At 45.4% G+C, this 25,855-nt stretch overlaps 1 protein-coding gene across 6 annotated transcripts; it reads left to right on the top strand.

The window, feature by feature from the left end:
* Positions 1–257: 257 nt before the first annotated feature.
* On the top strand, positions 258–25,752 carry SPMIP9 (sperm microtubule inner protein 9). 6 transcript variants are annotated; one of them, XM_055378233.2, is made up of 5 exons: positions 20,794–20,951; positions 21,579–21,668; positions 21,804–21,840; positions 22,587–22,679; positions 25,219–25,752. In XM_055378233.2, the coding sequence occupies exons 3-5, from the start codon at positions 21,814–21,816 to the stop codon at positions 25,639–25,641; spliced, it is 543 nt and encodes a 180-aa protein (XP_055234208.1). In that variant the 5' UTR covers positions 20,794–20,951; positions 21,579–21,668; positions 21,804–21,813; the 3' UTR covers positions 25,642–25,752. The 6 variants fall into 6 exon arrangements, with proteins under 6 accessions (XP_018876282.1, XP_018876279.2, XP_004031422.1 ...); XM_019020735.3 differs by having other exon boundaries at positions 20,845–20,898; XM_019020737.4 differs by lacking the exons at positions 20,794–20,951; positions 21,579–21,668 and adding an exon at positions 258–1,109.
* The last annotated feature ends 103 nt before the right edge of the window (positions 25,753–25,855 follow it).

The raw sequence follows: 25,855 nt of genomic DNA, 5'->3' as shown, positions 1-25,855 counted from the left end.
GTATCTAGCTAATCTAGTGGGGAGGTGGAGAACTTTTGTGTCTATCTCAGGGATTTAAACGCACCAATCAGCACCCTGTCAAAACGGACCAATCAGCTCTCTGTAAAACAGACCAATCGGCTCTCTGTAAAATGGACCAATCAGCAGCATGTGGGTGGGGCCAGATAAGAGAATAAAAGCAGGCTGCAGCGCTAGCAGTGGTAAATTGCTCGGGTTCTTTTCCACAGCGTCTGGGGGTAGTTGTTTTGCTCTTTGCAATAAATGTTGCAGCTGCTCGGTGTTTAGGTCCGTACTGCCTTTATGAGCTGTAACAGTCACTGTGAAGGTCTGCAGCTTCACTTTTGAAACCAGCGAGACCGTGAACCCACCGGAAGGGACGAATATCTCCTTACGCCTCGCCTTAGGAGGTGTAACACTCACCCCGAAGGTCTGCAGCTTAACTCCTGAGCCAGCGAGACTAAGAACCCACCAGAAGGAAGAAACTCTTCACACGTCCGAATACTAGAAGGAACAAACTCCGGACACGCTGCGTTTAAGAACTGTAATACTCGCAGGGAGGGTCCGTGGCTTCGTTCTTGACGTCAGTAAGACCAAGAAGCCACCAATTCCGGACACACCAACACTTGGAGAGGCAAAGGCAAGAGGATTACTTGAGCCCTGGAGTTTGAGACCAGCTGGGCAACATGGTGAAACCCCATCTCTACAAAAAATACAACAACAAAAAATTAGCTGGGCATGTTGGTGCATGCCTGCAGTCCCAGCTACTCAAGAGGTGGGAGGATTGCGTGAGCCAAAGAGGTCAAGGCTGTAGTGACCCATGATCGTGCTATTGTACTCCAGCCTGGGTGACAAAGCAAGACGCTGTCTTGGGAAAAAAAAATAATGTATTGAAAAAGTAGGAGAGAGTTGGAAAAGGGCACACAGGGAAGACAGCCATGTGAAGACTGAAGTGGGTAGAGATTGAAGTCATGCTGCCACAAGCCAAAGAACATCTGAGGATGCCAGAAGCTGAAAGCGGCAAGGAAGAGACAAGGGAGGCTTCCCAAGAGCCTTCAGAGGGAGCATGCCCTTCCTGATACATAGATTTTGGTCTTCTAGCCTCCGGAATTGTAAGTGAATACATTTTCTGTTACCTTAAGTCACTAAGTTAGTGGTAATTTGTTCTGGCAGCAACGGCTTCCCACTCCTGGGGGAAACGAATGCAAGGGACGTCCCCCTTTAGAGGGTTTACCTGCTCAGGTCATCACTACCATGCACAAACAGCTGATTATGATGGCAGAGAAATTGATATCCCCAAGAGAGTGTACCCAGTCTAGGTGAGGGACGGAGTATTACAGAATACATGCGCTCATCCATTAATCATTAAAGAAGGCAGACTCACTTTGCAAAGCTTATTGAAGGAAAGTGAAACTTGTGAGGGAAATCAGATGGTCAAGACTCAATACTAGAAGTAAACTTGGAGTATTTGGAAGAAGGTAGCCTAAGATGGGGCAACTCAGTGCCTGAAACAGGCCAGGCACATTCTAACACAGGAGAGGTAGAGTGGGATGCAGGACAGAGACTAGGAAAGGAGTGGACCAGCTTTGAGACTGCTCCCTCACCCCCTGACTAAGGCTGTTACCAGGTGCTCTGTAAGAGAGTAGATATCCCTGTGTGGATTGAACTTGATTGATTGATTGACAGGGTCTCGCTCTGTTGCCCAGGCTGGAGTGCAGTAATAGGATCATAGCTCGCTGCAACCTTGAACTCCTGGGCTCAATTGATCCTCCTACCTCTGCCTCCCGAGTAGCTAGGACTACAAATACGTGCCACCGCACCCGGATAATTTTTGTATTTTTTGTAGAGATGGAGGTCTTCCTATGTTGCCCAGACTGGTCTTGAACTCTTGGGCTCATAAGATTCTCCCAATTTGGCCTCCCAAAGCTCTGAGATTATGGGTGTGAGCCACCATATCTGGCCAAAATATGTTTGTTGAGCATCCACTTTGTGTGCCAGACTCAGATCTAGCATGGAACATCGGAGGGCCAAATGCATTTCTTACCCTCACAGAGCTGGTAATAATGTATCAGGAATATTTTGGTTGCAAGTTAACAGAAAACTGAACCATAAACTGACTTAAACAGTAAAAGGAACATATTGTTTCCAGTTAATTCCCAAGGCATTTGGGGCTTCCAGCACCATTCAGCCAGGCTCCTACTTGGTTTCTTTGTGATTCTCTTGGGCCTTCTCTCTTCTGTGTGTCAGTTCCAGCCTAGGGTTGACTTTTTTGTTCGTGGTTTCAGGATGGTTACCAGCAGTATCTGCAGCTGCTTGCTTTACACTGGGGAGGTGGGAGGGGGCATTCTCCTGCAATCATACATCCACGTGATTGAATCCACAGATCCAAGCTCATCCCTGACTCAATTATAAGGCAAAGGAAATAAGATATCCTGATTGGTTTAGACCAGTGCTACTCTAAGTGTGGCCTCCCGGCCAGCAGTATCAGCATCCCCTGGGAATTTGCTAGAAGTGCAAATCCTTGGGATCAGAAGTGTAATCAGCAACTGTGTAGGGAGGGCCCAGCAACCTGTGCTCAGCAAGCCCTCCAGGTGATTCTAATGCACGCTGTAGTTTACTCTTGAACTAATCGGATCCCATCTGTGGAGCTGGTGGGGAAGGTTATTCTACCCAAATTCAATGGTGGAAGGATGGAATGGATATTGGGGAGGCAATCATAGCCCCTATCTTTAGTGATTAAGGCAAATATCATAGTTTATTGCATTCTTTATTGAATTCTTAATAGGTGCCAGGTCACTGCGCTAATCAATTTGCAGGCATGTTCTCATTTAATTCTCACCACAAACTTGTGAAGTAGGTACTATTATTGTCTACAACAATTGAGAAAACTGAGGCCCAATGTAAAGTAACTTATTTAAGGCTTTGTTGCTAAGTGTCAAGGCTGGAAATTGAACTCCCGCGAACTGACCCCAGAGGCTGTGTACAAATAGCCAGCCACCAGGACATGTGATAAGCATGTGACTGACAGAGGAAGTCCAGGTGCCTCAGGAGTACCACAAAGGCACCTAGCATGTTTTAGTGGTCATCAAGGAGAGCTTCCTGGAAGAAGTGACCAGATGGTGAGGAGTTTGCTAGCCAGATGAAGAGGAGGAGGAAGTGTCTAAAGGCCGAGAGCCAAGAGACGGCTTAGCATGTCTGAGGGTGTGATTTGAATGTGATGCTGTGAGTGGGAGGAAAGAGGGGTGACTGAGAGGTGAGCAGGGACCAGAACTGGAAGGGCCATGCGGACTAAGTGAGGAGGTTCAACTTTATCCTTAGGGCAGTAGGGCACATCTGAGGTTCTGACCAGCATGAATACATTGGACTTGGCCTTCAGGAAAATTGAGCAGAGGCAGAAAAGCTATTTGGAAACCCATTGCATGGGTCCATCTCAGTAGAAATGATGGTGCCTGGGCAAAGGGCAGAGAAATTGGGCATGGATATATAAATCCTATATATATAGAGAGAGAAAGATATATAGATACATATAGATATATATATACACACACATATATATACATATACATACATATATATATATAGAGTTGGGTTTTGGCAGGAATGGGGGATATGGATGGCTACAATGTATTGAGCTGTACCAGGTGCTTTGTATGTACTGTTTCTAATTCATTCAACTACTCTACAAGGTAGGCATTTTTATCTGCATTTTCTGAAAGGGGATGAGGATCTAAATTACCTGCCCAGGAATCACACTAACAAATGATAGAACACTGAGTTTAGGCTGGGCGCAGTGGCTCACACCTGTAATCCCAGCACTTTGGGAGTCTGAGGCAGGTGGATCACTTCAGGTCAGGAGTTCAAAACTAGCCTGGCCATCGTGGTGAAACCCTGTCTCTACTAAAAATACAAAATTAGCCGGGTGTGGTGGTGTGTGCCTGTAATCCCAGTTACTCAGGAGGCTGATGCAGGAGAATCACTTGCACCTGGAAGGCGGAGAGGTTGCAGTGAGCCAAGATTGTGCCACTGCACTCCAGCCTAGGTGACAGAGTGAGACTCCATCTCAAAAACACACAAAAAAGAACACTGAGTTTAAATCTACGTCTGTGTTTTCTGCATAGAGTCATCATTAGGAATGGCTATGGATCAGGTTTTTGTGCATTATTTCTAATTCTTCATGAAGTTGTGTTTATGTAATTGTATATATTATGCATACATTATATGAATAGGTAAACCTGTCCTTTGTTCACTAATAAATTCCCAATGATTGGTACGTAGCAGGTGCTCAATAAATATTGGAAGAAAGGAAGGAAGGGGCTGGGCGCGGTGGCTCACGCCTGTAATCCCAGCACTTTGGGAGGCCGAGGCAGGTGGATCACCTGAGGTCAGGAGTTCAAGACCAGCCTGGCCAACATGGGGAAACCCTGTTGCTAACTTTGTATCTACAAAAATACAAAAATTAGCTGGACGTGATGGTGTGTGCCTATAATCGCAGCTACTCGGGAGGCTGAGGTGGGAGAATCGTTTGAACCCGGGAGGCAGAGGTTGCAGTGAGCTGAGATCACGCCATTGCACTCCAGCCTGAGCAACAGAGTGAGACTCCGTCTCAAAACAAACAAAAGGAAGGAAGGGAGAAAAGGAAGAAAATGATATAAAAGCTGTTACACATAGGTGGTTAAATGGTTTTAACCAATGACACAGTTACACTCAAGATTTTGTTGGGAAGAGTAGGGAAAAACAAAGTTTTATCTCTAAATACTACATATTACAAATGAATACAAATAGGAAATATCTGAGAGCTGAAGATAAACATATATATACATATTTGAGCTATTTAATATATAATAAAGGAATTGATAAATGGCTTGTATCTATGTAATTTGTCTTGAAGTTTTCTTATTTCTTAATGTTATTATTGTTTTTGGGGTTGCCTTATGTCTAATATTGCTGGAATATAGACAGAGGAGCCCAGTGAAAATAAACTTTCATTTATTTCTAATTATTTTCGAAACCAGGGTAATGGAATAGTCACTTGACTGCTTGCAAAAATGCTTCACCCAAAGATATAATCAGACAAAATGGGATTCTGAAAGACTCGGCCATGGGCAAAATATCTTCAAGGTCTTCCTCAGTTTCCAAACTTAGGGCACAAAATAATTCCCTTGAGAGCTTGTTTAAAATGATGATTCCTGTGCCTCACTCCAGCCTCCTTCATCAAATTCTGACTTGGAAGATATGAAGTGGGGACTTGATATTCTGTATTCTTAGCAATCAGCACTGGAAATCCAAGGACCACACTTTAAGATCCATCAACTTACTTTGAAAGTGTTTGTGACCAGAAACATCAGGCTTTTTCTCAACCTCTTGCTGCCAGGTTTGCGTTGAGGTAGGAGGGGGCTGACCTCAAAGTGACTGACCGATCTGTCAACACGATTTCTGGGGGAGGTGTTCCTCTCTGCACTTCAATTCCAGTGCGATGGCATGAGGGAGATTCTCTCATAGATTATGCCTCCCGCGCCAGGTCAGACAGGGAGAGAATGGGGGTGTGACTTACTGATCACCTTGCCCTTTCAACATCTAAATGGCCCGACCCAGCACTGACCCTGGACTCATGTCCCAAAAAGCATTTGAAAGAATTTAGAAAAGCTGACAGAAGTACGAGAAGACAAAATAAGCTGTTAATATCTTGCAGAAACTGTTAGAATAAGATCTTTTAGGGACAGTATCCTTCTTCCAGTTATTTTGGGCATAGATCACATTATAATCATAACTACCATCGTCATCATCAACGACAGCAATCAGTAGTTATGGAGCACTCAAAGGATGAGGGCTGTTTTTCTTGACAGGATGTCTGTTGCTCAGGCTGGTCTCAAACTCCTGGCATTAAGCAATCCTCCCATTTCATCCTCCCAAAGTGCTAGAATTATAGGCTTGAGCACCTGTGCCTGGCCTAGGGCTGTCATTTTGTATTCTATTTCCAGGCCTTTGAGCCAAAGGATTTTATTCAGGTATCCCCAAGGCTACCAAAATTATTTTAGACATTTTCACAGAAATGGTTTCTCGCATGGACATGGACATCCTTCTGTTTCTGTTCATTTGAAAATCTATTTTCTTTAAAGACATGGTAGCATTTTTTTTTTTTTTTTTTTTGAGACGGAGTCTCTCTTTCGCCCAGGCTGGACTGCAGTGGCACTATCTCGGTTCACTGCAAGCTCCGTCTCCTGGGTTCACGCCATTCTCCTGCCTCAGCCTCCCGAGTAGCTGGGACTACAGGCGCCTGCCACCGCGCCTGGCTAATTTTTTGTATTTTTAATAGCGACGGGGTTTCACCGTGTTAGCCAGGATGGCTTGATCTCCTGACCTCGTGATCCGCCCGCCTCGGCTTCCCAAAGTGCTGGGATTACAGGCGTGAGCCACCGCGCCCGGCCAAGACATGCTAGTATTTCATAGCATGTGTGCACTCGTATTCTTTTCTTCCTATTGTTTGCCTATAAATTCCCTGGCATGCACCCATATTTTTAAAATCAGTGTCTGCTGGTGTAGATTCGGGTTGTCACAGGTTTTTGCTAATTCAAGCAGTCCCATGACAAACCATGTCATGCCTGTCTTTGCACAAGTGAGTGATCATTGATGTAAGACCAACACCTAGAAGTGTAATTGCTATGTCAAAGGGTAGAGTCATTTACATTTTTGGCAGGTACCTCTAATTGCCTTCAAAAAAGTTATGGTGGTTTATACTTATATCGATAGTGATGAGCAAGTGCCTATTTCCTCTTGTCAGTACTGGAAAATTACATTTTAAACGTTCTTTTGGCAGTCCGATAGGTGGAAAATCGCATCATATATTCATTTGCACTCCTTTTATTTACAACAATGTATTTATGGGTCATTTGTGTGTTTTTATTCTGTGAAATGCCTAATCCTTTGCTAAACATATGAAAATATTAAAATTACTTTAAACAGGTTAATTTAAAAAATATTTTTAAGTTTTAAAATAGTAAGCTTTGTTTATTAGGAAAATGTATGATATGAAGGTACTGAACATGTCTCATTTATGTAGTGTCATTTGATCCCAGAGACATAGAATAGAAAGAAGCTGATAATCAGGATGAAGTTTTGTTTTTTTTGTTTGTTTTTGTTTTTGTTTTTGAGACTTGCTCTGTCGCCCAGGCTGGAGTGGAGTGGCGCGATCTCGGCTCCCTGCAACCTCTGCCTCCCGGGTTCATGTCATTCTCCTGCCTCAGCCTCCCAAGAAGCTGGGACTACAGGTGCCTGCCACCACGCCCGGCTCGTTTTTTTTGTATTTTTAGTAGAGACAGGGTTTCACCGTGTTAGCCAGGATGGTCTCGATCTCCTGACCTTGTGATCCGCCCGCCTTGGCCTCCCAAAGTGCTGGGATTACAGGCGTGCGCCACTGTGCCCGGCCACTGAAGTTTTAAAATGGTTTTTGAGTCTTGTGGAAAAAATTGAAGCTTTTCTGAACAAGAAAATAAAATAAAGAATTGCAGTCTCTCTGCCAGTCACTATGCTAGACATGACGACTGTTCTACCATTGGATCTTCTCAACAATTATTTGGTGCTGTTATGATTCTCACCCTCACTTTTTTTTTTTTTAGATGGAGTCTTGCTCTGTCACCAGGCTAGAGTGCAGTGGTGTGATGTCAGCTCACTGCAACCTCCACCTCTCAGGTTCAAGCTATTCTCCTGCCTCAGCCTCCCGAGTAGCTGGGATTACAGGTGCCCACCACCACGCCCAGCTAATTTTTTTGTATTTTTAGTAGAGATGGGGTTTCACCATGTTGACCAGGCTGGTCTTGAACTCCTGATCTCAGGTGATCCACCCGCCTCGGTCTCCCAAAGTGCTGGGATTACAGGCGTGAGCCACCGCGCCTGGCCTTTTTTTTTTTTTTTGAGACAGAGTCTCACTCTATTGCCCAAGCTGAAGTGCAATGGTGCAATCTAGGCTTACTGCAGCCTCCACCTCCCAAGTTTAAGTGATTCTCCTGCCTCAGCCTCCTGAGTAGCTGGGACTACAGGCACCCACCACCACACTTGGCTAATTTTGTATTTTTAGTAGTGACGGGGTTTCACCAGGTTTGCCAGGCTGGACACGAACTCCTGACCTCAAGTGATCCGCCTGGCTTGGGCTCCCAAAATGTTGGGATTACAAGCGTGAGCCACCGTACCCAGCCTAACTCTCACTTTTAAAGAGAATGCTTTCCCCTTTCTGTTGAGATCTGACAACACAAAAATGAAGCAGGCAAAGATCATGCCAGTGACACTTTGAGTTCCCAACCACAGCATAGTCTTGACAATGCAGTGTGTTTGTCAGAGCTCCTCAGCAGAAAGGGGAGAGCATTCTCTTTAAAAGTGAGGGTGAGAATCATAACAGCATCAAAGAAGCGTAGAGAAGATCCAGTGCTACAACAGTCGCCACGTCGAGCACAGTGACTGGTAGACAGACTGTAATTCTTAGTTTATTTTCTTATTCCGAAAAGCTTCAGTTTTTTCCACAAGACTCAAAAACTGTTTTAAAAATTCATCCTGATTATCAGCTTATGTCTTTTTTCTTTTCTTTTCTTTTTTGAGACGGAGTCTCGCTCTGTCGCCCAGGCTGGAGTGCAATGGCGCGAAGTCCGCTCACTGCCAGCTCCGCCTCCCGGATTCACACCGTTCTCCTGCCTCAGCCTCCCGGTAGCTGGGACTACAGGCACCCGCCACTCATGTCCAGCTAATTTTTTGTATTTTTAGTAGAGACGGGGTTTCACTGTGTTAGCCAGGATGGTCTCGATCTCCTGACCTCGTGATCCGCCCGCCTCGGCCTCCCAAAGTGCTGGGATTACAGGCGTGAGCCACCGTGCTGGCCAATTATCAGCTTCTTTCTATGGGATTTCAATTGAATTGAATGACATTTCCTTCTTACTGGGAGAGGCAGTCTGAGAAACAGATTGGATACTGAAACACTGGGATGTTCAATAGGATGTCAGTGACTTCCATCCAAAGATCATTATAGGGACCCAACTGGAATTGAACAAATTGAGTTTATTTCTAGTAGCAAATAGGGAAAACACATACCATGGGAAGCTTTTGGAATGGGGTGTTAGAAAGTATCTATAGCTGGGCTGGGTGTGGTGGCTCATGCCTGTAATCCCAGGACTTTGGGAGGCCAAGGTGGGTGGATCATGAGGTCAGGAGTTCAAGACCAGCCTGGCCAACATGGTGAAACCCCATCTCTACTAAAAATACAAAAATTAGCTGGGTATGGTGGCCTGCGCCTGTAATCCCAGCTGCTCGGGAGGCTGAGGCAGGAGAATCACTTGAACCTGGGAGGCAGAGGTTGCAGTGAGCCGAGATCGCGCCACTGCACTATAACCTGGGCAACAGAGCAAGACTCCATCTCAAAAAAAAGAAAAAAAAAGTATCTATAATTGGCCGGGGACAGTGGCTCATGCCTATAACCCCAGCACTTTGGGAAGCTGGGGCTGGTGAATTGCATGAGCCTAGGAGTTAGAGACCAGCCTGGCCAACATGGCAAATCCCTGTCCCTATAGAAAATACAAAAATTAGCTGGGCATGGTGGCATACATCTGTGGTCCAAGCTACTTGGGAGGTTGAGGTGGGAGGATTGCCTGAGCCAGGGAGGTTGAGGCTGTAGTGAGCCATGATTGCACCACTGCACTCAGCTTGGGTGACAGAGTAAGACCCTGTGTCAAAAAAAAAAAAAAAAAAATTACAGGATTCGAGCTTGTGTCAGGTGATTTGGGGGAGGGTTTAAGAGAGTCGGGTTTTGCTCTGGATTATATGCTGTCTGGAAGCAGATGTAACTCTGTGGTCTTATTTTTTATTTATTTATTTTTTTGAGATGGAGTCTTGTTCTTTTGCCCAAGCTGGAGTGAAGTGGCGCAATCTTGGCTCACTGCAATCTCTGCCTCCAGGTTCAAGCGATTCTCCTGCCTCAGCCTCCCGAATAGCTGGGATTACAGGCAGCTGCTACCATGCCCGGCTAAGTTTTGTATTTTTAGTAGAGATGGGGTTTCGCCATGTTGGCCAGGCTGGTCTCGAACTTTGACCTCAGTTGATCCACCCACCTTGGCCTTCCAGAGTGCTAGGATTACAGGCGTGAGCCACCATGCCTGGCCTGATAGTTCTTATCTATAAGGCAGGAGGAGTAAGTCAAGGCTAAAGAAGCAGCAGTTACCATTAGGCTGGACAGGGAAGTTTTTGGTTATTTTTGTGTCTGTCTTGGACAATGTTCATGTTTTGTCTGTGTTGAGACATGGTTATGGAGGAGTCTTGTTTTTGTCTTCATCCATCATGGTCACAACGGTCTTGTCTGATGTTGATGCTCTGTGAAGTTGTTTATGCCCTGTAGGAGAACACCAGAGCTTCCAGATCAGGAGCCACTTTTCTATTAGAATGTTTTAGAAATTGTTTAAAATAAAAACCATCCCCCAAATTCCAGCATATAGATTGCCCTCTTTAGATCTTTTTCTCACCACGCATGCGGAGGCCATAGACACTGTGGTTGAAAGTGTGAACTCTGATTCCAGGCAGCTGAGGCTGGAATCCTGCTCCTGTCACTTCTTAACTGTGTGTGAACCTGAGCAAGTTATTTACTGTGATGGCTAATTTTATGTGTCAACTTGCCTGGGATAAGGGATGCCCAGATAGCTGGTAAAACACTATTTCTGGGTATGTCTCTGGGGGCATTTTCAGAAGAGATTAGCATTTCAATTAGTAGACCAAGTACAGGTGAACACCCTTCTCAATGTGGGCAGGTATCATCCAATCCACTGGGGACCTAAATAGAACAAAAAAGCAGAAAAAGGGCAAATTTGCTGTCTTGCTGTTCAAGCTGAAACATCTGTCTTCTCCTGCCCTTATGTACATGGGCGCTTCTGGTTCTCAGGCCTTCAGACTCAGACTGAATTATACCACCAGTTTACCTGGTTCTGCAGCTTACTGATGGCAAAGTGTGGCACTTCTTATCTCTATAATCATGTGAGCCAATTCCTATAATAAGTCTCTCTCCATGTGTATAGGTATGTATGGATATGTATATGTGTGTGTGTGTATGTGTATATACATACACACATACAGGTTCTGTTTCTCTGGAGAACCCACTTACAAAATGGGAAGAATGAAAAGGACCTATATTGTACAGTTAGGGTGATTTTTTTTTTTTTTTTTTTTTTGAGATGGAGTCTCTTTCTTTCGCCCAGGCTGGAGTGCAGTGGTGCGATCTCGGCTCACTGCAGGCTCCGCCTCCCTGGTTCCCACCATTCTCCTGCCTCAGCCTCCCGAGTAGCTAGGACTGCAGGTGCCCGCCACCACGCCCGGCTAATTTTTTGTATTTTTGGTAGAGACAGGGTTTCACTGTGTTAGCCAGGATGGTCTCGATCTCCTGACCTCGTGATCCGTCCGCCTCGGCCTCCCAAAGTGCTGGGATTACAGGCGTGAGCCACCCCGCCCGGCCTTTTTTTTTTTTTTTTTTTTTTTTTTTTTTTGAGATGGAGTCTTGCTCTGTCTTTAAGGCTGAAGCGCTGTGGCACAATCTTGGCTCACTGCAGCCTCCGCCTCCCACGTTCAAGCAATTCTCCTGCCTCAGCCTCTGGAGTAGCTGAGATTATAGGTGTGCACCACCATGCCCGGCTAATTTTTTTTTTTTTTTTTGAGACAGAGTTTGGCTCTTGTTGCCTAGGCTGGAGTGCAATGGCACGATCTCAGCTCACTGCAGCCTCCACCTCCTGGGTTCAAGCGATTCTCCTGCCTCAGCTGGCCAAGTAGCTGGGATTACAAGTGTGCACCACCACTCCCGACTAATTTTGTATTTTTGGTAGAGATGAGGTTTCACCATGTTGGCCAGGCTGGTCTTAAACTCCTGACCTCAGATGATCCACCCACCTCAAAGAGGGTGTTGGGATTACAGGCGTGAGCCACCACGCTCGTCCTAGGGTGATGATTAAGTGAATCAAATCCACACAAAGCTGTCAGGACCGTACCCAGCACAGAGGATTGCCCTGTTGTTACTGTTACTACTGAATGTCCAGTCAATTCTCAAGTGCCTGGGGAGTTGTAGGAGCCTCTGGCTGTTGTCATTTCTTCTTTTTTGAGATGGAGTCTCACTCTGTTACCCAGGCTGGAGTGCAGTGCTATGATCTCAGCTCACTGCAACCTCTGCCTCCTGGGTTCAAGCAATTCTGTCTCGGCATCCCGAGTAGCTGGGACTACAGGCACATGCCACCGTGCCCAGCTAATTTTTTGTATTTTTAGTAGGGACCGGGTTTCACCATATGAGGCTGGTCGTGAACTCCTGACCTCAGGTGATCCACCTGCCTCAGCCTCCCAAAGTACTGGGATTATAGACGTGAGCCACCGTGCCTGGCCATCATTTCTTCTGTATTCTCTTCTTTCCTGTCTGTGCTGCATGCTTACCCCACACAGGTCCTTTTGAAAGGTCCCTTTCATCATGTTACTGTTGAATGACATGATCCATGCTCACTGTCATTTATTGAGCATGTACTGTACATCAGACATTGGGCTGGGCAGGGTATTCCCAGAGTTTTACTTTATTCTCCTGCAGGGCAGGCATTTTTAGCCCTACTTTACCACTTCAGAAGGAAACCGAAGAGAGAATTATAAGTAACTTATTCAAAGACACACAGTTTGTAAGTGGTAAAGCTGAGTTCAAGTGCAAAATCATCTGACTCTAAAACTTTTTCCTCTCCGCATTTAGCCTCCCCCTTGAAAGTCCGGCACTGAAGGTCTTCATTGCACAGCCCCAGATGCCTTTCCAGCCTGACTTTTAAATATCCCCTATACAGTCAAAGAGCATTATGGAGGATCTAGCAGGCTCAGAGGAAGTCAAGAGGAAAAAGGCAGTTCAGATATTTTTTTGTGGGGGAAGCAAAAAAAAAAAAACACAACTAAACAAAGACATGGACATGGCATAAAGTGACAAATATCTGCTCAAGTGTCATAAATGTTCAGAGAAAAGGGATGTAGGTGAGAATGAGCAGTCAGGAAGTAGTTCCCACCAGAAGCCAGGGAGTGGCGGAGGCTTCAGGGGTGGACCAAATTTGGACAAGAGAAGGATGCTCCTCATCTAACACGTGATTTCATCGCTACCTGTTCTCTGCCATTTCTTCAGTCTCCCTCAACTCCAGATGACCCTGGCCTGCTTCTGCACTTCTCTGCATGTGCTTTCTTTGGACACTTCCTGCTTCCTCTCCCTCCCAGTGTGTAAAGTGCTGGATGGCAGGAACAGAGTTTTTCATCTTTTATCATCATCCACCAACACTTTCCTTCCTATGACCACACACACACACACACACACATACACTCAAATACACACAGCATCTAGCACCATGCCTCGCTCACCTAAGACAGTCAATACTTGTGTGTTGAACAAATGAAGCAAAAGGTCCTGAGTTCTTATCTCAGTTTAACAACTTCACAGGTTCTTTTGGTATCATTTCTCAGGTACTGTGCACATCCACCGCCCCGAAAGCATCCCAGACCAGGCCTTGATTGGCTGTCTGCTTCTGTCCATCCCTGGAAGATTTTGGGCCCCAGCTCCCCGCTCTGTAAATAGTAGGGGTGGCCCAGCCATGGTCCTCCTACCCATGCATAAGAATCACAGAATCTCCAATAAAGCTTGTTAAAAGTCCAGGGTTGGCTTCATTTCCCAGAGATTCTGACACAAGTGTGGCAGCAGAAATCTGGATTTTAACATGTATCCCAGGGGACTCTGAAGAAGAGGGTCATTGGGCTGTCCTTGGAGAAACCCTATGCTAGGTGACCCAGCTAGTTTCTATGAATGTAGAATGGAAAAGGATGACAGACCCTGTGTGTAGGGCTCCCAAAGGCATCCAGTTGGGGATAGACCTCTCCGAAGCACAATCACTTTTTAATTTTCAGAGCCATCCACTTGAAACCTAATGACCCAGTGTGTTTGTGGCAGTGCGACAGTCAGCGTCCTGATCCCTCCTGGAGGTGTGCTGATTCCTCAGGGCCCTTTAATGGAATGGATTCCTCTTGCCTTCCCTGCTGTGCGGCAGGGGCTGATCCTGAATTAACTCAAGATCTGTTTTTTGTTTGTTTGTTCTTCAGGTGAAGGGGTTTCTATTTCTGATGAGGGCCCTCCTGGCTAAGACATCTCTTTTGGGAAAGCAGTGTTTGCTAAGCTCTTGGAGGCTCCAGGATCCTGGAGAGGGAGCAATATCCCCACTGAGCTGGGGAGGAGGCCTTTGTAGTGTCGACTTGCTGTTTGTGTTTCAGGCTCTAAGGGAAGGGTTGCTCCTAATTAAAGGCATAAATGCTTTAATCCCTGGCCTGAGGGCTTCCCATAGCGCATTAGCCGTATTAGGAAGGAAATGGATTGTAATCCCTTTAATATAAGCGTGGAGGAACTTGAGGGCTTCTGATTGGGGAGAAGAATTTCCTCCTGTGATTTAACAATATTAACATACTGAATTTGCATAGGCAGAAATTTGGGGCCCAGCTCTCTCCAGGTTATGGTGGGAGATGTGGGAGTCACTCTCAGATGACTTTTGGGGTGTTCTTGTTCCTATTTCCATCGAATGAATGAAGGTTACAATAATTACACTCCTACAGCATACCAGACTAGGTGCTAAGTAATTGATACTTTTCTTCTTTAGTTTTCACATCCAACCCTGTTGTATATGTATTGGGCTATTTTCTCAGTATAGATACATAGATTTACAGGTGAATATCCTCATTGGAGGTAGCAGGGGAGGAGGAGGAATGATGCTTGTTGAGGGCGTTTGGTGTGCCTCTGCTGTGTATAACTTGTTTATTGGATCTTGTCCACACACCTTTTTTGCATCCTTTAAAATAACATTTATTTTAACATAACTGTGCTTCTAGAAGTACACATATTTCTATATGAGTGTTTTTTAAATAATATAATTTGGTTTATCTTACACAATTTGAATGCAAAATTTCTATGTGATTTAAACTTTAAAAAAACAAAAGCAGGATTTGCTTTCTGGGTTGTTTTTCGTCTCTTACATATGTAGGAAAGATCCTCCCTTGCCTGCTGCTAAAGGAGACAATGAGAACCATGAAAACATTTACCCATTTGAACTTCAGAAAAATCACATGTATTGCATTGTAAAAACTTAAAAATTGGTACAACATGTTTTGCAGTGTTTCCATGATGTTTTGCAGTGTTTCAGGCAAGCTCACTCAAGTTCAGTTAACTATGTGGTAGTCTGGGGTGGAGGAAGCCTGTGCAGGCATTGAGGATTTCAATCTCAATGAAGAGGGCACTGAGCTCCTGGGAGTGAAGTGACTTGTCCACACTGCCATAAGCAGCGGGTGGCTGAGCTGAGGGCCTAGCCACTCCTGCAGCTTGTTGCTGTAACGTTGCTGCATTGGCACCGAAGCTAAGAGATTCTGCAGAAACATGCTGGGCGCAGTGTCTCACGCCTGTAATCCCAGCACTTTGGGAGGCTGAGGTGGGCAGATCATGAGGTCAGGAGTTCGAGACCAGCCTGACCAACATGGTGAAACCCCGTCTCTACTAAAAATACAAAAATTAGCCGGGCGTGGTGGCACATGCCTGTAATCCCAGCTACTCAGGAGGCTGAGGCAGGAGAATCGCTTGAACCTGGGAGGCAGAGGTTGCAGTGAGCTGAGATCGCGCCAGTGCACTCCAGCCTGGGTGACAGAGTGAGACTGTCTCAAAAAAAAAAAAAGAAAAAAGAAACGTGACTGCAGTGAAGGTGGCACACAAAGGGGACCAAAAAGAGGCTCGAGTACATGGACCAGCAAGGCCTGAGCACAAGTGCCAGTGACCTTATCATCCTTCTGGCCTGATTTCCCTCCTGCTGCCCTTGAACACTCCATTTGGGAGGCACAGAATGCCTTTTAGTGTCAGGGCAGGGTTGCTCTGCAGGGCTACTTGGGAGGCTGTAGTACCTAAATTAGGGATATTGTCCATCCTCCCTGTTAGCTTCAAGTACCACCTATATCATCAGCAATTCCAGAGCGTATAACATGTTGAGAACTTTCTTCTCTGAACTATGAATCCTTCTGCCCATGTGTTTACTCGCCTCTTCTTGGGAACCACACAGGCTCCACAACTAGAATAGGGCCCCAACTGCACTTATAGATTTATTCCTGGTATTAGTCCATTTTCTGTTGCTTATAACAGAATACTTGAAACTGGGTGATTAATAAAAGTAATTTATTTCTCACGGTTATAAAGGCTGCGAAGTACAAGGTCAAGGGGCCATATCTGGTGACAGCTTTCTTGCTGGTGGGGACCCTTCAGAGTCCCAGAGCAGAGCAGAGCATCACCTGGTGAGGGGCTGAGCATGCTAATGTGCTAGCTCAGGTCTCTTTTCTTCTTCTTATAAAGACACCAGTTGCCCTTCCATGATAACCCATTAATCCATTAACCCATTAATTCATTAATTCATGAAGAGCCCTCATGACCCAGTCACCTTGTGAAGTCCCCACCTCTCAATGCTGCCACATAGATTAAATTTCAACATGAGTTTTGGAGGGGACAATATTCAAACCATAGCACTTCCCAAACCGATGCCTCCTTCTGCCTTTCCCGCCTCATCAAAGGACCATCAAGCTCCAATGGCTTATTTGAGACATCTGGGAATCTTTTTGACCCTACTCTGTCTTGCCACTGCCTCTTTCTGATAATGATTAAATCCTATGCGGTCTACTTTCCTAATGTCCCTTGAACCTACTCACTTCTCTCCATATCTACTGCCATCTCATCCAACTGTCCCAGCCATCATCATCATCATCCAGTGGCCTACAATGGATAAAGTCAAAGTTCTTCCCATACTTACTTGATGAGGTAGCATCCCCTCTCCAGCCTCATCTGGAGCTGCCCTTGTCCCTCCTGGCTTTGCTCCAGCAGAGCAGGCTCTCTCCTACACGTGGGAAGTCTATTTCCTGCCCTAGGGCAGTGAACAGAAGTCTCCTTCCCCTTTAGAACTGAGTCAAAATGTCATTACTTGAGGCAAGGTTTCTCTGACCAGATTCCAAGACTGGATCAACCTCCGATACTCCACATTTCTTCATGGCACTTGTCAAAATTGTAATGAAAGACTCACTTGTGTGGTTATTTGCATATTTATCTCCCATCGTACTGTAACTTCGTAAGAACAGAGACCATTTCTATTTTATTTCGTTACCATAATTCCAGACCCTTGCACAATGCCTGAGATACAGCAGGAACTCAAAACATATGGGGGCAAATATTGGTATGAAGAACACCAAGCACTTTCGTAGACATATCTGTTGACTTCCTACACTGTTTTCAGGTAGGTGTTACCTCTGTTTTATAGATGATCAAACTGCCTTTTATTAATCTTAGATGATTTACCCAAAGACATGAGGCTAGCAAGTGTCAGAATTTGAATTCAGGACTCCAAAAATGTACTTGGTAATATTTTTCTGAAAAATACATACTTGGGGCACAAAAATCACTTATGCCCCAGCTGTCTCCTCCACTCTTATCCCTGTGGCCACTCTGTTCTTTGCCTTAGCCTTTGCCATCTCTTTTTCAGTTTTATTTAGTTCACAAGCACTTCTTAAATCCCCATGCTAAAGTGTCGGTGCACTGAGGAATAAAAAGTAAGATCCAGCTCTTTCCCTCAAGAATCCCACAGTTAGTTAGGAGAAATAACTATGTGAGCACTCCAACCTTGAATTTGTAGGTATTGTTTCAGCTGGCAGTTACAGAAACTCAACTGAAATTGGCTTTAGCAAGAAAAGGAATGTACTGGCTCACATAAACTGCGAAGTGTAGATGGTAGATCAAGCTTGCTTCAGGCATGGTTATATCCAGGGGCTCAGTGTTAGTCAAAATGCTGTTGCTGTTTCTATCTCTGGGGTAGTCTTTTCTTTGTGCTGATTTTATTATTGGCCTGGCTTTCTCTACACAGTGGCTTCAGGCAGCTTCAGGCTCACATGGTTCTTAGTGCCTGCTGTTTCAGCTCTTCCTTCCCAAGAGCTAGGGATGGCACTCATCAGTCCAGCTTGGATCATGAGCCTCCCCCTGAATCAATCACTGTGGCCTAGAGAGTGGAATATTCTGGTGGCAACATGCCCATTTAGAGTTGGAGTAGGATCAGCACTACCCATGCCATGTGATCCCCAAAGGGGAGTGTCTTAGTCCATTTTTTGTTGCTATAACAGAATACCACAGACTAGATAATTTATAAAAAACAGAAGTTTAAGGCTGGGCCTGGTGGCTCACGCCTGTAATCCTAGCGCTTTGGGAGGCCGAGGCGGGCAGATGACTTGAGTTCAGGAGTTCCAGACCAGCCTGGCCAACGTGGTGAAACCTTATCTCTACTAAAAATACAAAACAAGTTACTTCGGCATGGTGGTGCATGCCAATAATCCTAGTTACTCAGGAGGCTGAGGTGGGAGGATTGCTTGAACCCAAGAGGTGGAGGTTGCAGTGAACTAAGATCACGCCACTGCACACTCCAGCCTGGGCAACAGAGCACGACTCCATCTCGATAAACAACAACAACGACAAAACCCAGAAGTTTATTTGGCTCACAGTTTTGGAGGTTAGGAAGTTCAAGGGCATGACAGCAGCTTCTGGCAAGGCCTTTCATACTGTATCATAACGTGGTACAAAAGTGGGAGGGCAAGCGAGTGCACGCAAAAGTGGCGAAACATGAGGGGCGGCCTCACTTTACAACAACTGGCTCTTGGATTAGCTAATCCAGTCCTGATAGAGTGATAACTCACTATGGTGAGAATTAGCGCAGTCCCAAGAGAGTGGCATTAATCCCTCTTAACCACCTCATCAAATCTTAAAGGCCTCACCTCCCAACACTGCCATGCTGGGGACCAAATTTCGAACACATTAATTCTGTGGACACACTCAAAGAAAGGCAGGAAATAATTATCTGAGGGGAAGTTGGCATTCCATTAAAGAAGAGGAATGCCAGAGATTCCCAGCCAACTCAATCTCTTGACCTTGCCCATCATTCACTCCTTTCTAGGCACATGGCTGGTGGTTCTTGTTCTCAGTGGTTCCTGCCTTTAGGCTTTGCACTAGCTGATTGCTGTGTCTGGAATCCCTTATTCTCAGATCTTTGCATGGCTGATTCTTTCCCGTGCTTCAGATCTCTACTATAACGTCACCCTCTCAGAGAGACCTTGGACCTCCCATCTGAAGTGCCCACTAGTCATCCTCTTGTGCATCACCTGGCTTATTTGCTCTAAGGGAGGGTGACCTGCTTATTATTGTGTTTGCTCTGTGTTTTCATCTCACCAGAATGTAAGCAGAGATTTCCATCTATTTTTGTTGTTCTTGAATCTATAAAGTTCAGAACAATGCCCAAACACAAAAGAAGTGCTCAGTACTATTGGTTGGATAAATGAGTCTATGGTGGCACCTAGTGAGATAAAGGAAAGCTTTATAGAGGAGGTGTCCCTTAAAGAAGGTGGATTATTAAAATTATATATATATGTAACATATGTGTTTAATATATATAAAATTAAATATACATATTTGTATATAATTACATAAAATATATAAAATATAAATATATATACAATTTCATATATATAACAAAGTTTATCATTTTAGTCACTTTTAAGTGCATAATTCAGTGGCATTAAGTACATTCACGATGGGCAACCATCACCACCATCCATTCCCAGAACTTTTTTTAATATTCTGAAACAGAAACTTCATATCCATTAAACAGTAACTCCCCATTCCTCTCCTCAGTCTCTGGCAACTATCATTCTACTTTCTGTCTCTATGAATTGTATTTCTCTAGGTACCTCGCAGAAGTGGAATCATGCAGCATTTTTCTTTTTGTGACCGGCTTATTTTGCTTTATTTTGCTTAGCATAATGTCCTCAAGGTTTATCCATGCTGTAGCACGTGTCAGAATTGCCTTCCCTTTTTTTTTTTTTAATTTTGTTTTGAGACAGAGTGTCACTCTGTTACACAGGCTGGAGTGCAGTGGTGTGATCTCGGCTCACTGCAACCTCTGCCTCCTGAGTTGAAGCAATTCTTCTGCCTCAGCCTCCCGAGTAGCTGGGACTACAGGCGTGCACCACCACACCCGGCTAATTTTTGTATTTTTAGTAGAGACGGGGTTTCACCATGTTAGTCAGGCTGGTCTGGAACTCCTGACCTCAGGCAAACTGCCTGCCTCGGCCTCCCAAGTTGCTGGGATTACCGGCGTGAGCCACCGTGCCTGGCCTCCCTTTTAAGGCTGAATAATATTCCATTGTACGTAGATACCAAATCCATTCATCTCTGGAGGACATGTAAGTTGTTTCTACCTTTTGACTATTATGAACCATGCTGTTGTGAACGTTGGTGTACAGGTATCCATTTGAGCGCTTGCTTTCAATTCTTTATTTATAGTTAGAAGTGGAATTTCTCCACATCCTCATCAACGCTTGTTTCTGTATTTTTTTTTTTATTGTAGCCACACACTATGAATGTCAAAAAGTGACATTTTGACAATTTTGAGCCAGGCTTTCAGGCAGCAGAGGCCTGGGTGGCAGTCTGTGGTGTGAAGTGGATTTAGTCACACACAGTCTGATGTAAACCACATGGGCTCTATTTACCTTCCTCTCCTAGGACTAGGAAGATTCTGTAGAGTATCGGAAAGCATTGGTTCCCAAGACCTTCCAGTGCTGCCAGGATTCATGTTGGCTCTGGTGAGCCAGGGACAGGGAACTGACCTGCAGGCAGCCCAAGCAGCCACCTACTCACCTCACAATGACAGGGACCCTCATCATACGGGTCAGGGCTCAACTCAAAGACAGGCGTGGCAGTGGGACACAGCAACAGGACTCTCCATGTGGCAAGGGCACCTGGAGGTGGGAGGGCAGGAGCGTCGTCTTGCCCTGGCAGAAGAAGCGGTAGGCTCTGTCTGTGTGGCAGCTGGTCCCCAGCCCTAGGAGAGAAGCTGTCTGTGAGCAAAAGGGAGGGGATACAGGTGTTGGTTGAGGTCTGGGCACCACCCTGCTGGGCCACAGTCTGCTGAAGAGAGTGGGGCTTAGGGGAGGGTTCCCTGGGAATGCAGTGGAGTACCCCTTAAGGATCTAGGGGCCACGTACACAAGGAGTCTGTGCAGCGAGGCCCTCGCTAGGACTTCAGGGCTGGAAGGGAGGGGTCAGTGTTAGGCCTACAAACTACTGTTGTTCAACTGGGAATGCAGAGTCTTGCAACTTTCTTCACCTCGGATACTCCCCTCTGAATCAAGGTGGCTCTGAGTCCTAGGCCTGGGCCTTCCTCCATCCAGGGGAAGTGCTGAGGCCTGGTTCAGAGGAACATGTGAGCTGGAGCCAGTTCATACTGGCTCACAAGAGCCCATCCTGTGCATATCTGTGCAACTCAGTGCCAATGACATTATGTTGATAGCCTGAAATGAGCCATGATAGGAGCATTTACACCACAGAAATCAGCAGATGCTATAAACCCAGGGCCTATTTTTCCTGAAAACATGGTTGTTAAACATTTACCAGCACTTCACTTGCCCTAGGATCTGCTATACCTCTCAAACAGTAAACCTGATCAGTAAATGTGATCTTCTAAACAGCCCTCATTCCTCCTGAGTCCTGCTCCAGCCCCTTTGTCCCAGGGACCCTGGTATCACCACCAACCCCTTGATGATGGAGTGACATGCAGGGTAGGAGCCCAGGGAAGATGGGGAGGAGTGGGCTAAGAAAGCTGGGGCAGCCATGCTTGGTTGGCACAGCTTGAAGATAGTGGCTACTTTCCTTGTCTGTGGCAGAGCAGGGCTAAACAACTTGTCTGTGTCTAGGTCATTTGCCATGGCAGGTGTGAAATACCCGGGACAGGTGAGTGATGTGGGTTTCTGTCCCTTGTGATGGTCTCAGGGTTGGGTAGCCTCAGCAAGGCCCTGGAAGGGCCAGGCTCCTTCTAGAAGCTCATCTTTCTGTAATGATATTTTGGGTTTTGTGTTTTTTTTTGTTGTTGTTGTTGTTGTTTTTTGTACAAGAAGAAGAAGAGAACTGAGTTTTCTTCTTTATAATTTTCTGGGGGTTCAGTTATTTACTCAGCATGCACTTATTAGGCACCCACAGTGTGCCAGGCCCTGTCCTGGGCTTTGGGACTGCAGAGATGTCTAAGTACACTAAACCTGATCTAGTGTACTTCATTAAATCCATCACAGTACACCCTGCAAGTGCTGTTGTGGAGGGTTGTAAGGAACAAGGAAAGGGTTTAACTCTTGGGAGGTGGAGAATAAAAGGGTGGGAGAGATGTTTTGGGGAAGTGACATTTAGTCTGGGTCTTGGAGGATAGGTAGGAGTTTGCTAGTCTGTGAGGAGGACAACTTGCATTTCCATCAGGAGATAGGAAAGAGCACATGCCAGGCCCATGCAAGTGGGAGGAAGTAAGGCCGGAGTAGAGAAGGCAGGAAGGTGGTGGGATGGTAAAAATGGGTCACAGCCAGATCATTTGGGCTCTGAATGTCAGGCCCCAAAGTTGGCCTTTGTCCTACAAACAGCGAGAAGCCATTGAGTGGCTTTAAGCGGAGGAGTGACGAGGGAATCTCTTGTTTTATATTCTCCTTGTGCTTTAGGACCCTGTGGATTTAGACATATACCAAAGCTCCCACATGGTCGACTATCAGCCCTGCAGGAAGCAGAAATACTCCAGGGTCACGCCGCAAGAGGTAGGAAGGCACACAGGTCCTGTCATTCAATCAACTGCCTACTGAAATCCTCTCTGTTGCTTCATTTGTATTACAAATGTGTACATTTGGGCACTTGTTAGAACAATATCCAATGCCAGGAGATATGACTTAGAGATCTTTTCTGTGCATGTGCATGTATGTGTGTGTATTTTTTTTTTCTTTTTGAGAAGGAGTCTTACTCTATCACCCAGGCTGGAGTGCAGTGGTGCGATCTCGGCTCACTACAACCTCTGCCGCCCGCCTGGATTCAAGCGATTCTCCTGCCTCAACTTCCTGAGTAGCTGGGATTACAGGCGCCTGCCACTGCGTCAGCTAATTTTTGTATTTTTAGTAGAGATGGGATTTCACCATCTTGGCGAGGCTGATCTTGAACTCCTGACCTCGTGATCCACCTGCCTCGGCCTGCCAAAGTGCTAGAATTACAGGCGTGAGCCACCGTGGCCGGCCATGTGTGTATGTTTTCAAATGTACATCAAATATGTCATGCATATAAAAGATTGTAAATAATACACATTTAGAGTTTAAATTACACTGATAAACACCGATGTAACCATTACAGACAGCTTAAAACATGGCACATTAACATTAGCAGTACCTTGTAGCCTCTTGGGTAACCCGCAAACTTACCCCTCCTCCCATCTCCAGAAGTGGTTAATCATTCCCTTGTAGGCCAGGCGCAGTGGCTCACACCTGTAATCGCAGCATTTTGGGAGGCAGAGGCGGGCAGGAGTTGAGACCAGGAGTTTGAGGCCAGCAGTTCGAGACCAGCCTGGCTGACATGGCGAAATCCCGTCTCTATAAAAAATACAAAAATTAGTCTGGCGTGTTGGTGCACACTTGTATTTTCAGCTGCGTGGAAGGCTGAGACATGAGAATTGCTTGAACCTGGGAGGCGGAGCGAGACTCTATCCCCCGCCAAAAAATCATTCCCTTATGTGTTTTTCTAAAAACTCATTTTACCTTATATGTATATATTCCTTGGTTTTGCCTTTTTGAACTTTATTACATATTGGATTTGTACCCTTCCACAATTGTCACTTTTTGCTAAACATGGCATATTATTCATTTTCTGCTGCATAGTATTACATTGCATGAATATGCCACAGTGTACCGTATTTGTCTCTTCTGTATCTGTCTCTTCTTATTGGTGGACATTTGGGTGCTTTATTCCTACTCTTCCCACTCCCAAATGCTGCATTGAAGATAAGTCACATCCTAATGTTCAAGAGTTTATCCATTCCAGGAGTGGAATTGTTTGTCATGGAGTATTAGGTAAAATCACTGTTTTCCAAAGCAGTTGCACCAATTTACATTGTGGCCAGCAGGAGACGGTTACTTCTGCTGCTCTGCAATCTTGCCATTGCTTGGTATTGGCAGACATTTTAATTTTTGCCAGTTTGGTGGGTGCAAAATCATATTTTCCTGTGGTCATAATTTTCATTTCACTAACAATGAGGTTGGACACATTTTCATTTGTCGATGGAGATTTGCTATTTTATAAAATGTCTGTTTATGTCTTTTGCTCATTTTTCTACTGGGTTTCTTGTCTTTTTCTTATTAATTTGTAGGCGTTCTAAAAAATATTCTAAGCATTTTCCCTTTTTTTTTTTTTTTTTTTTTTTGAGAAGGAGTCTGGCTCTGTTGCCCAGGCTGCAGTGCAGTGGTTCGATCTTGGCTCACTGCAACCTCCGCCTCCTGGGTTCAAGCGATTCTCCTGCCTCAGCCTCCCGAGTAGCTGGGATTACAGGCATGCACCACCACACCCAGCTAATTTTTGTATTTTTAGTAGAGATGAGGTTTTACCATGTTGGCCAGGCTGGTCTTGGACTCCTGTCCTCAAGTGATCCACTCACCTCAGCCTCCCAAAGTGCTGGGATTACAGGCGTAAGCCACCACACCTGGCCCTAAGCATTTTTCATTTGTCAGTTATATATGTGGATAAACTCTTCTCCAGTTTGTGGTTTGTCTTTGCACTAAATATTTCAGGGAATGTGAATTCTGATTGTTAATATAGTTAGATTTATCAGCTTTTTCCTTTATCATTTTCTCTTTTCAGGATTGCTTAAAAATCTTCTCCCGTCCTGAGGTTTCCCCACTAAAAAAAGAAGATCTAAACAAACAAAGATGGATCAATTTCTGAGATGTTATTTAATAGCAAGGTGTGGGATGGAATATAATATTCATCATTTCTGTACAAACCAAGGGAAGAAGATATACACCTACATGTTTATGTGCACATCAAATATTTCTAGAGAGATACAGAAAGCACTGATAGCAGTGGTTGTCTCTGGAGATGGGAACCGAGGGAGGAGGAGAGTAGAAAAGAGACTTACGTTTCACTATAAACCCTTTTGTGTAATTTCAGCATTCCCTCTGTTGTATATGTTACCATTGAAGGACTAATTTAAAGTTTTGAAAAAATAAAGAAGGGTGTGCTCTGTCTTGGATGCTTCCAAGAAAAGCTACATCATCTCTTGTCTCTCTCACCCCTCCATTCATGTGTGATTTGTTTCCACAGCAGGCAAAACTCGATGCTCAACTCCGGGACAAAGAGTTTTACAGGCCCATCCCTAACCCCAACCCCAAGCTAACAGATGGGTACCCTGCTTTCAAAAGACCCCACATGACTGCCAAAGACCTGGGACTCCCCGGCTTCTTCCCATCACAGGAACATGAGGCCACAAGGGAGGACGAGCGCAAGTTCACCAGCACCTGCCATTTCACATATCCAGCTTCCCACGATCTGCACCTGGCCCAGGGTGACCCCAACCAGGTCCTCCAGAGTGCTGACTTTCCATGCCTCCTGGATCCCAAACACCAGCCTGCTGCAGAGATGGCCAAAGGCTACCTGCTACTGCCAGGGTGTCCTTGTCTTCATTGCCATATAGTCAAGGTCCCCATCTTGAACCGATGGGGACCCTTGATGCCATTTTACCAGTAGGAAGGATGAAAATACCTTCCAAAGGCTCTTCCAAGGGCATGTGGAAATCCTATGACCTTGGAGTGCAGAGAGGAGAACTGAAAATAAAACTGGAAAGATGTTCCAACTGCACTGGGACCCTGGGATCATGTTCATTCTACCTCCCTCCCCGGGCTGCCCTGGGCTACAGCATGCCCATTGCAGAGGGAGGAAGAGAGAGAGGGAGGGGAAATTA

This window comes from Gorilla gorilla, chromosome 12 (assembly GCF_029281585.2).
Source record: "Gorilla gorilla gorilla isolate KB3781 chromosome 12, NHGRI_mGorGor1-v2.1_pri, whole genome shotgun sequence".
In the NCBI taxonomy this organism is placed as follows: domain Eukaryota; kingdom Metazoa; phylum Chordata; class Mammalia; order Primates; family Hominidae; genus Gorilla; species Gorilla gorilla.
This window is presented reverse-complemented; position numbering and strand designations above follow the sequence as displayed.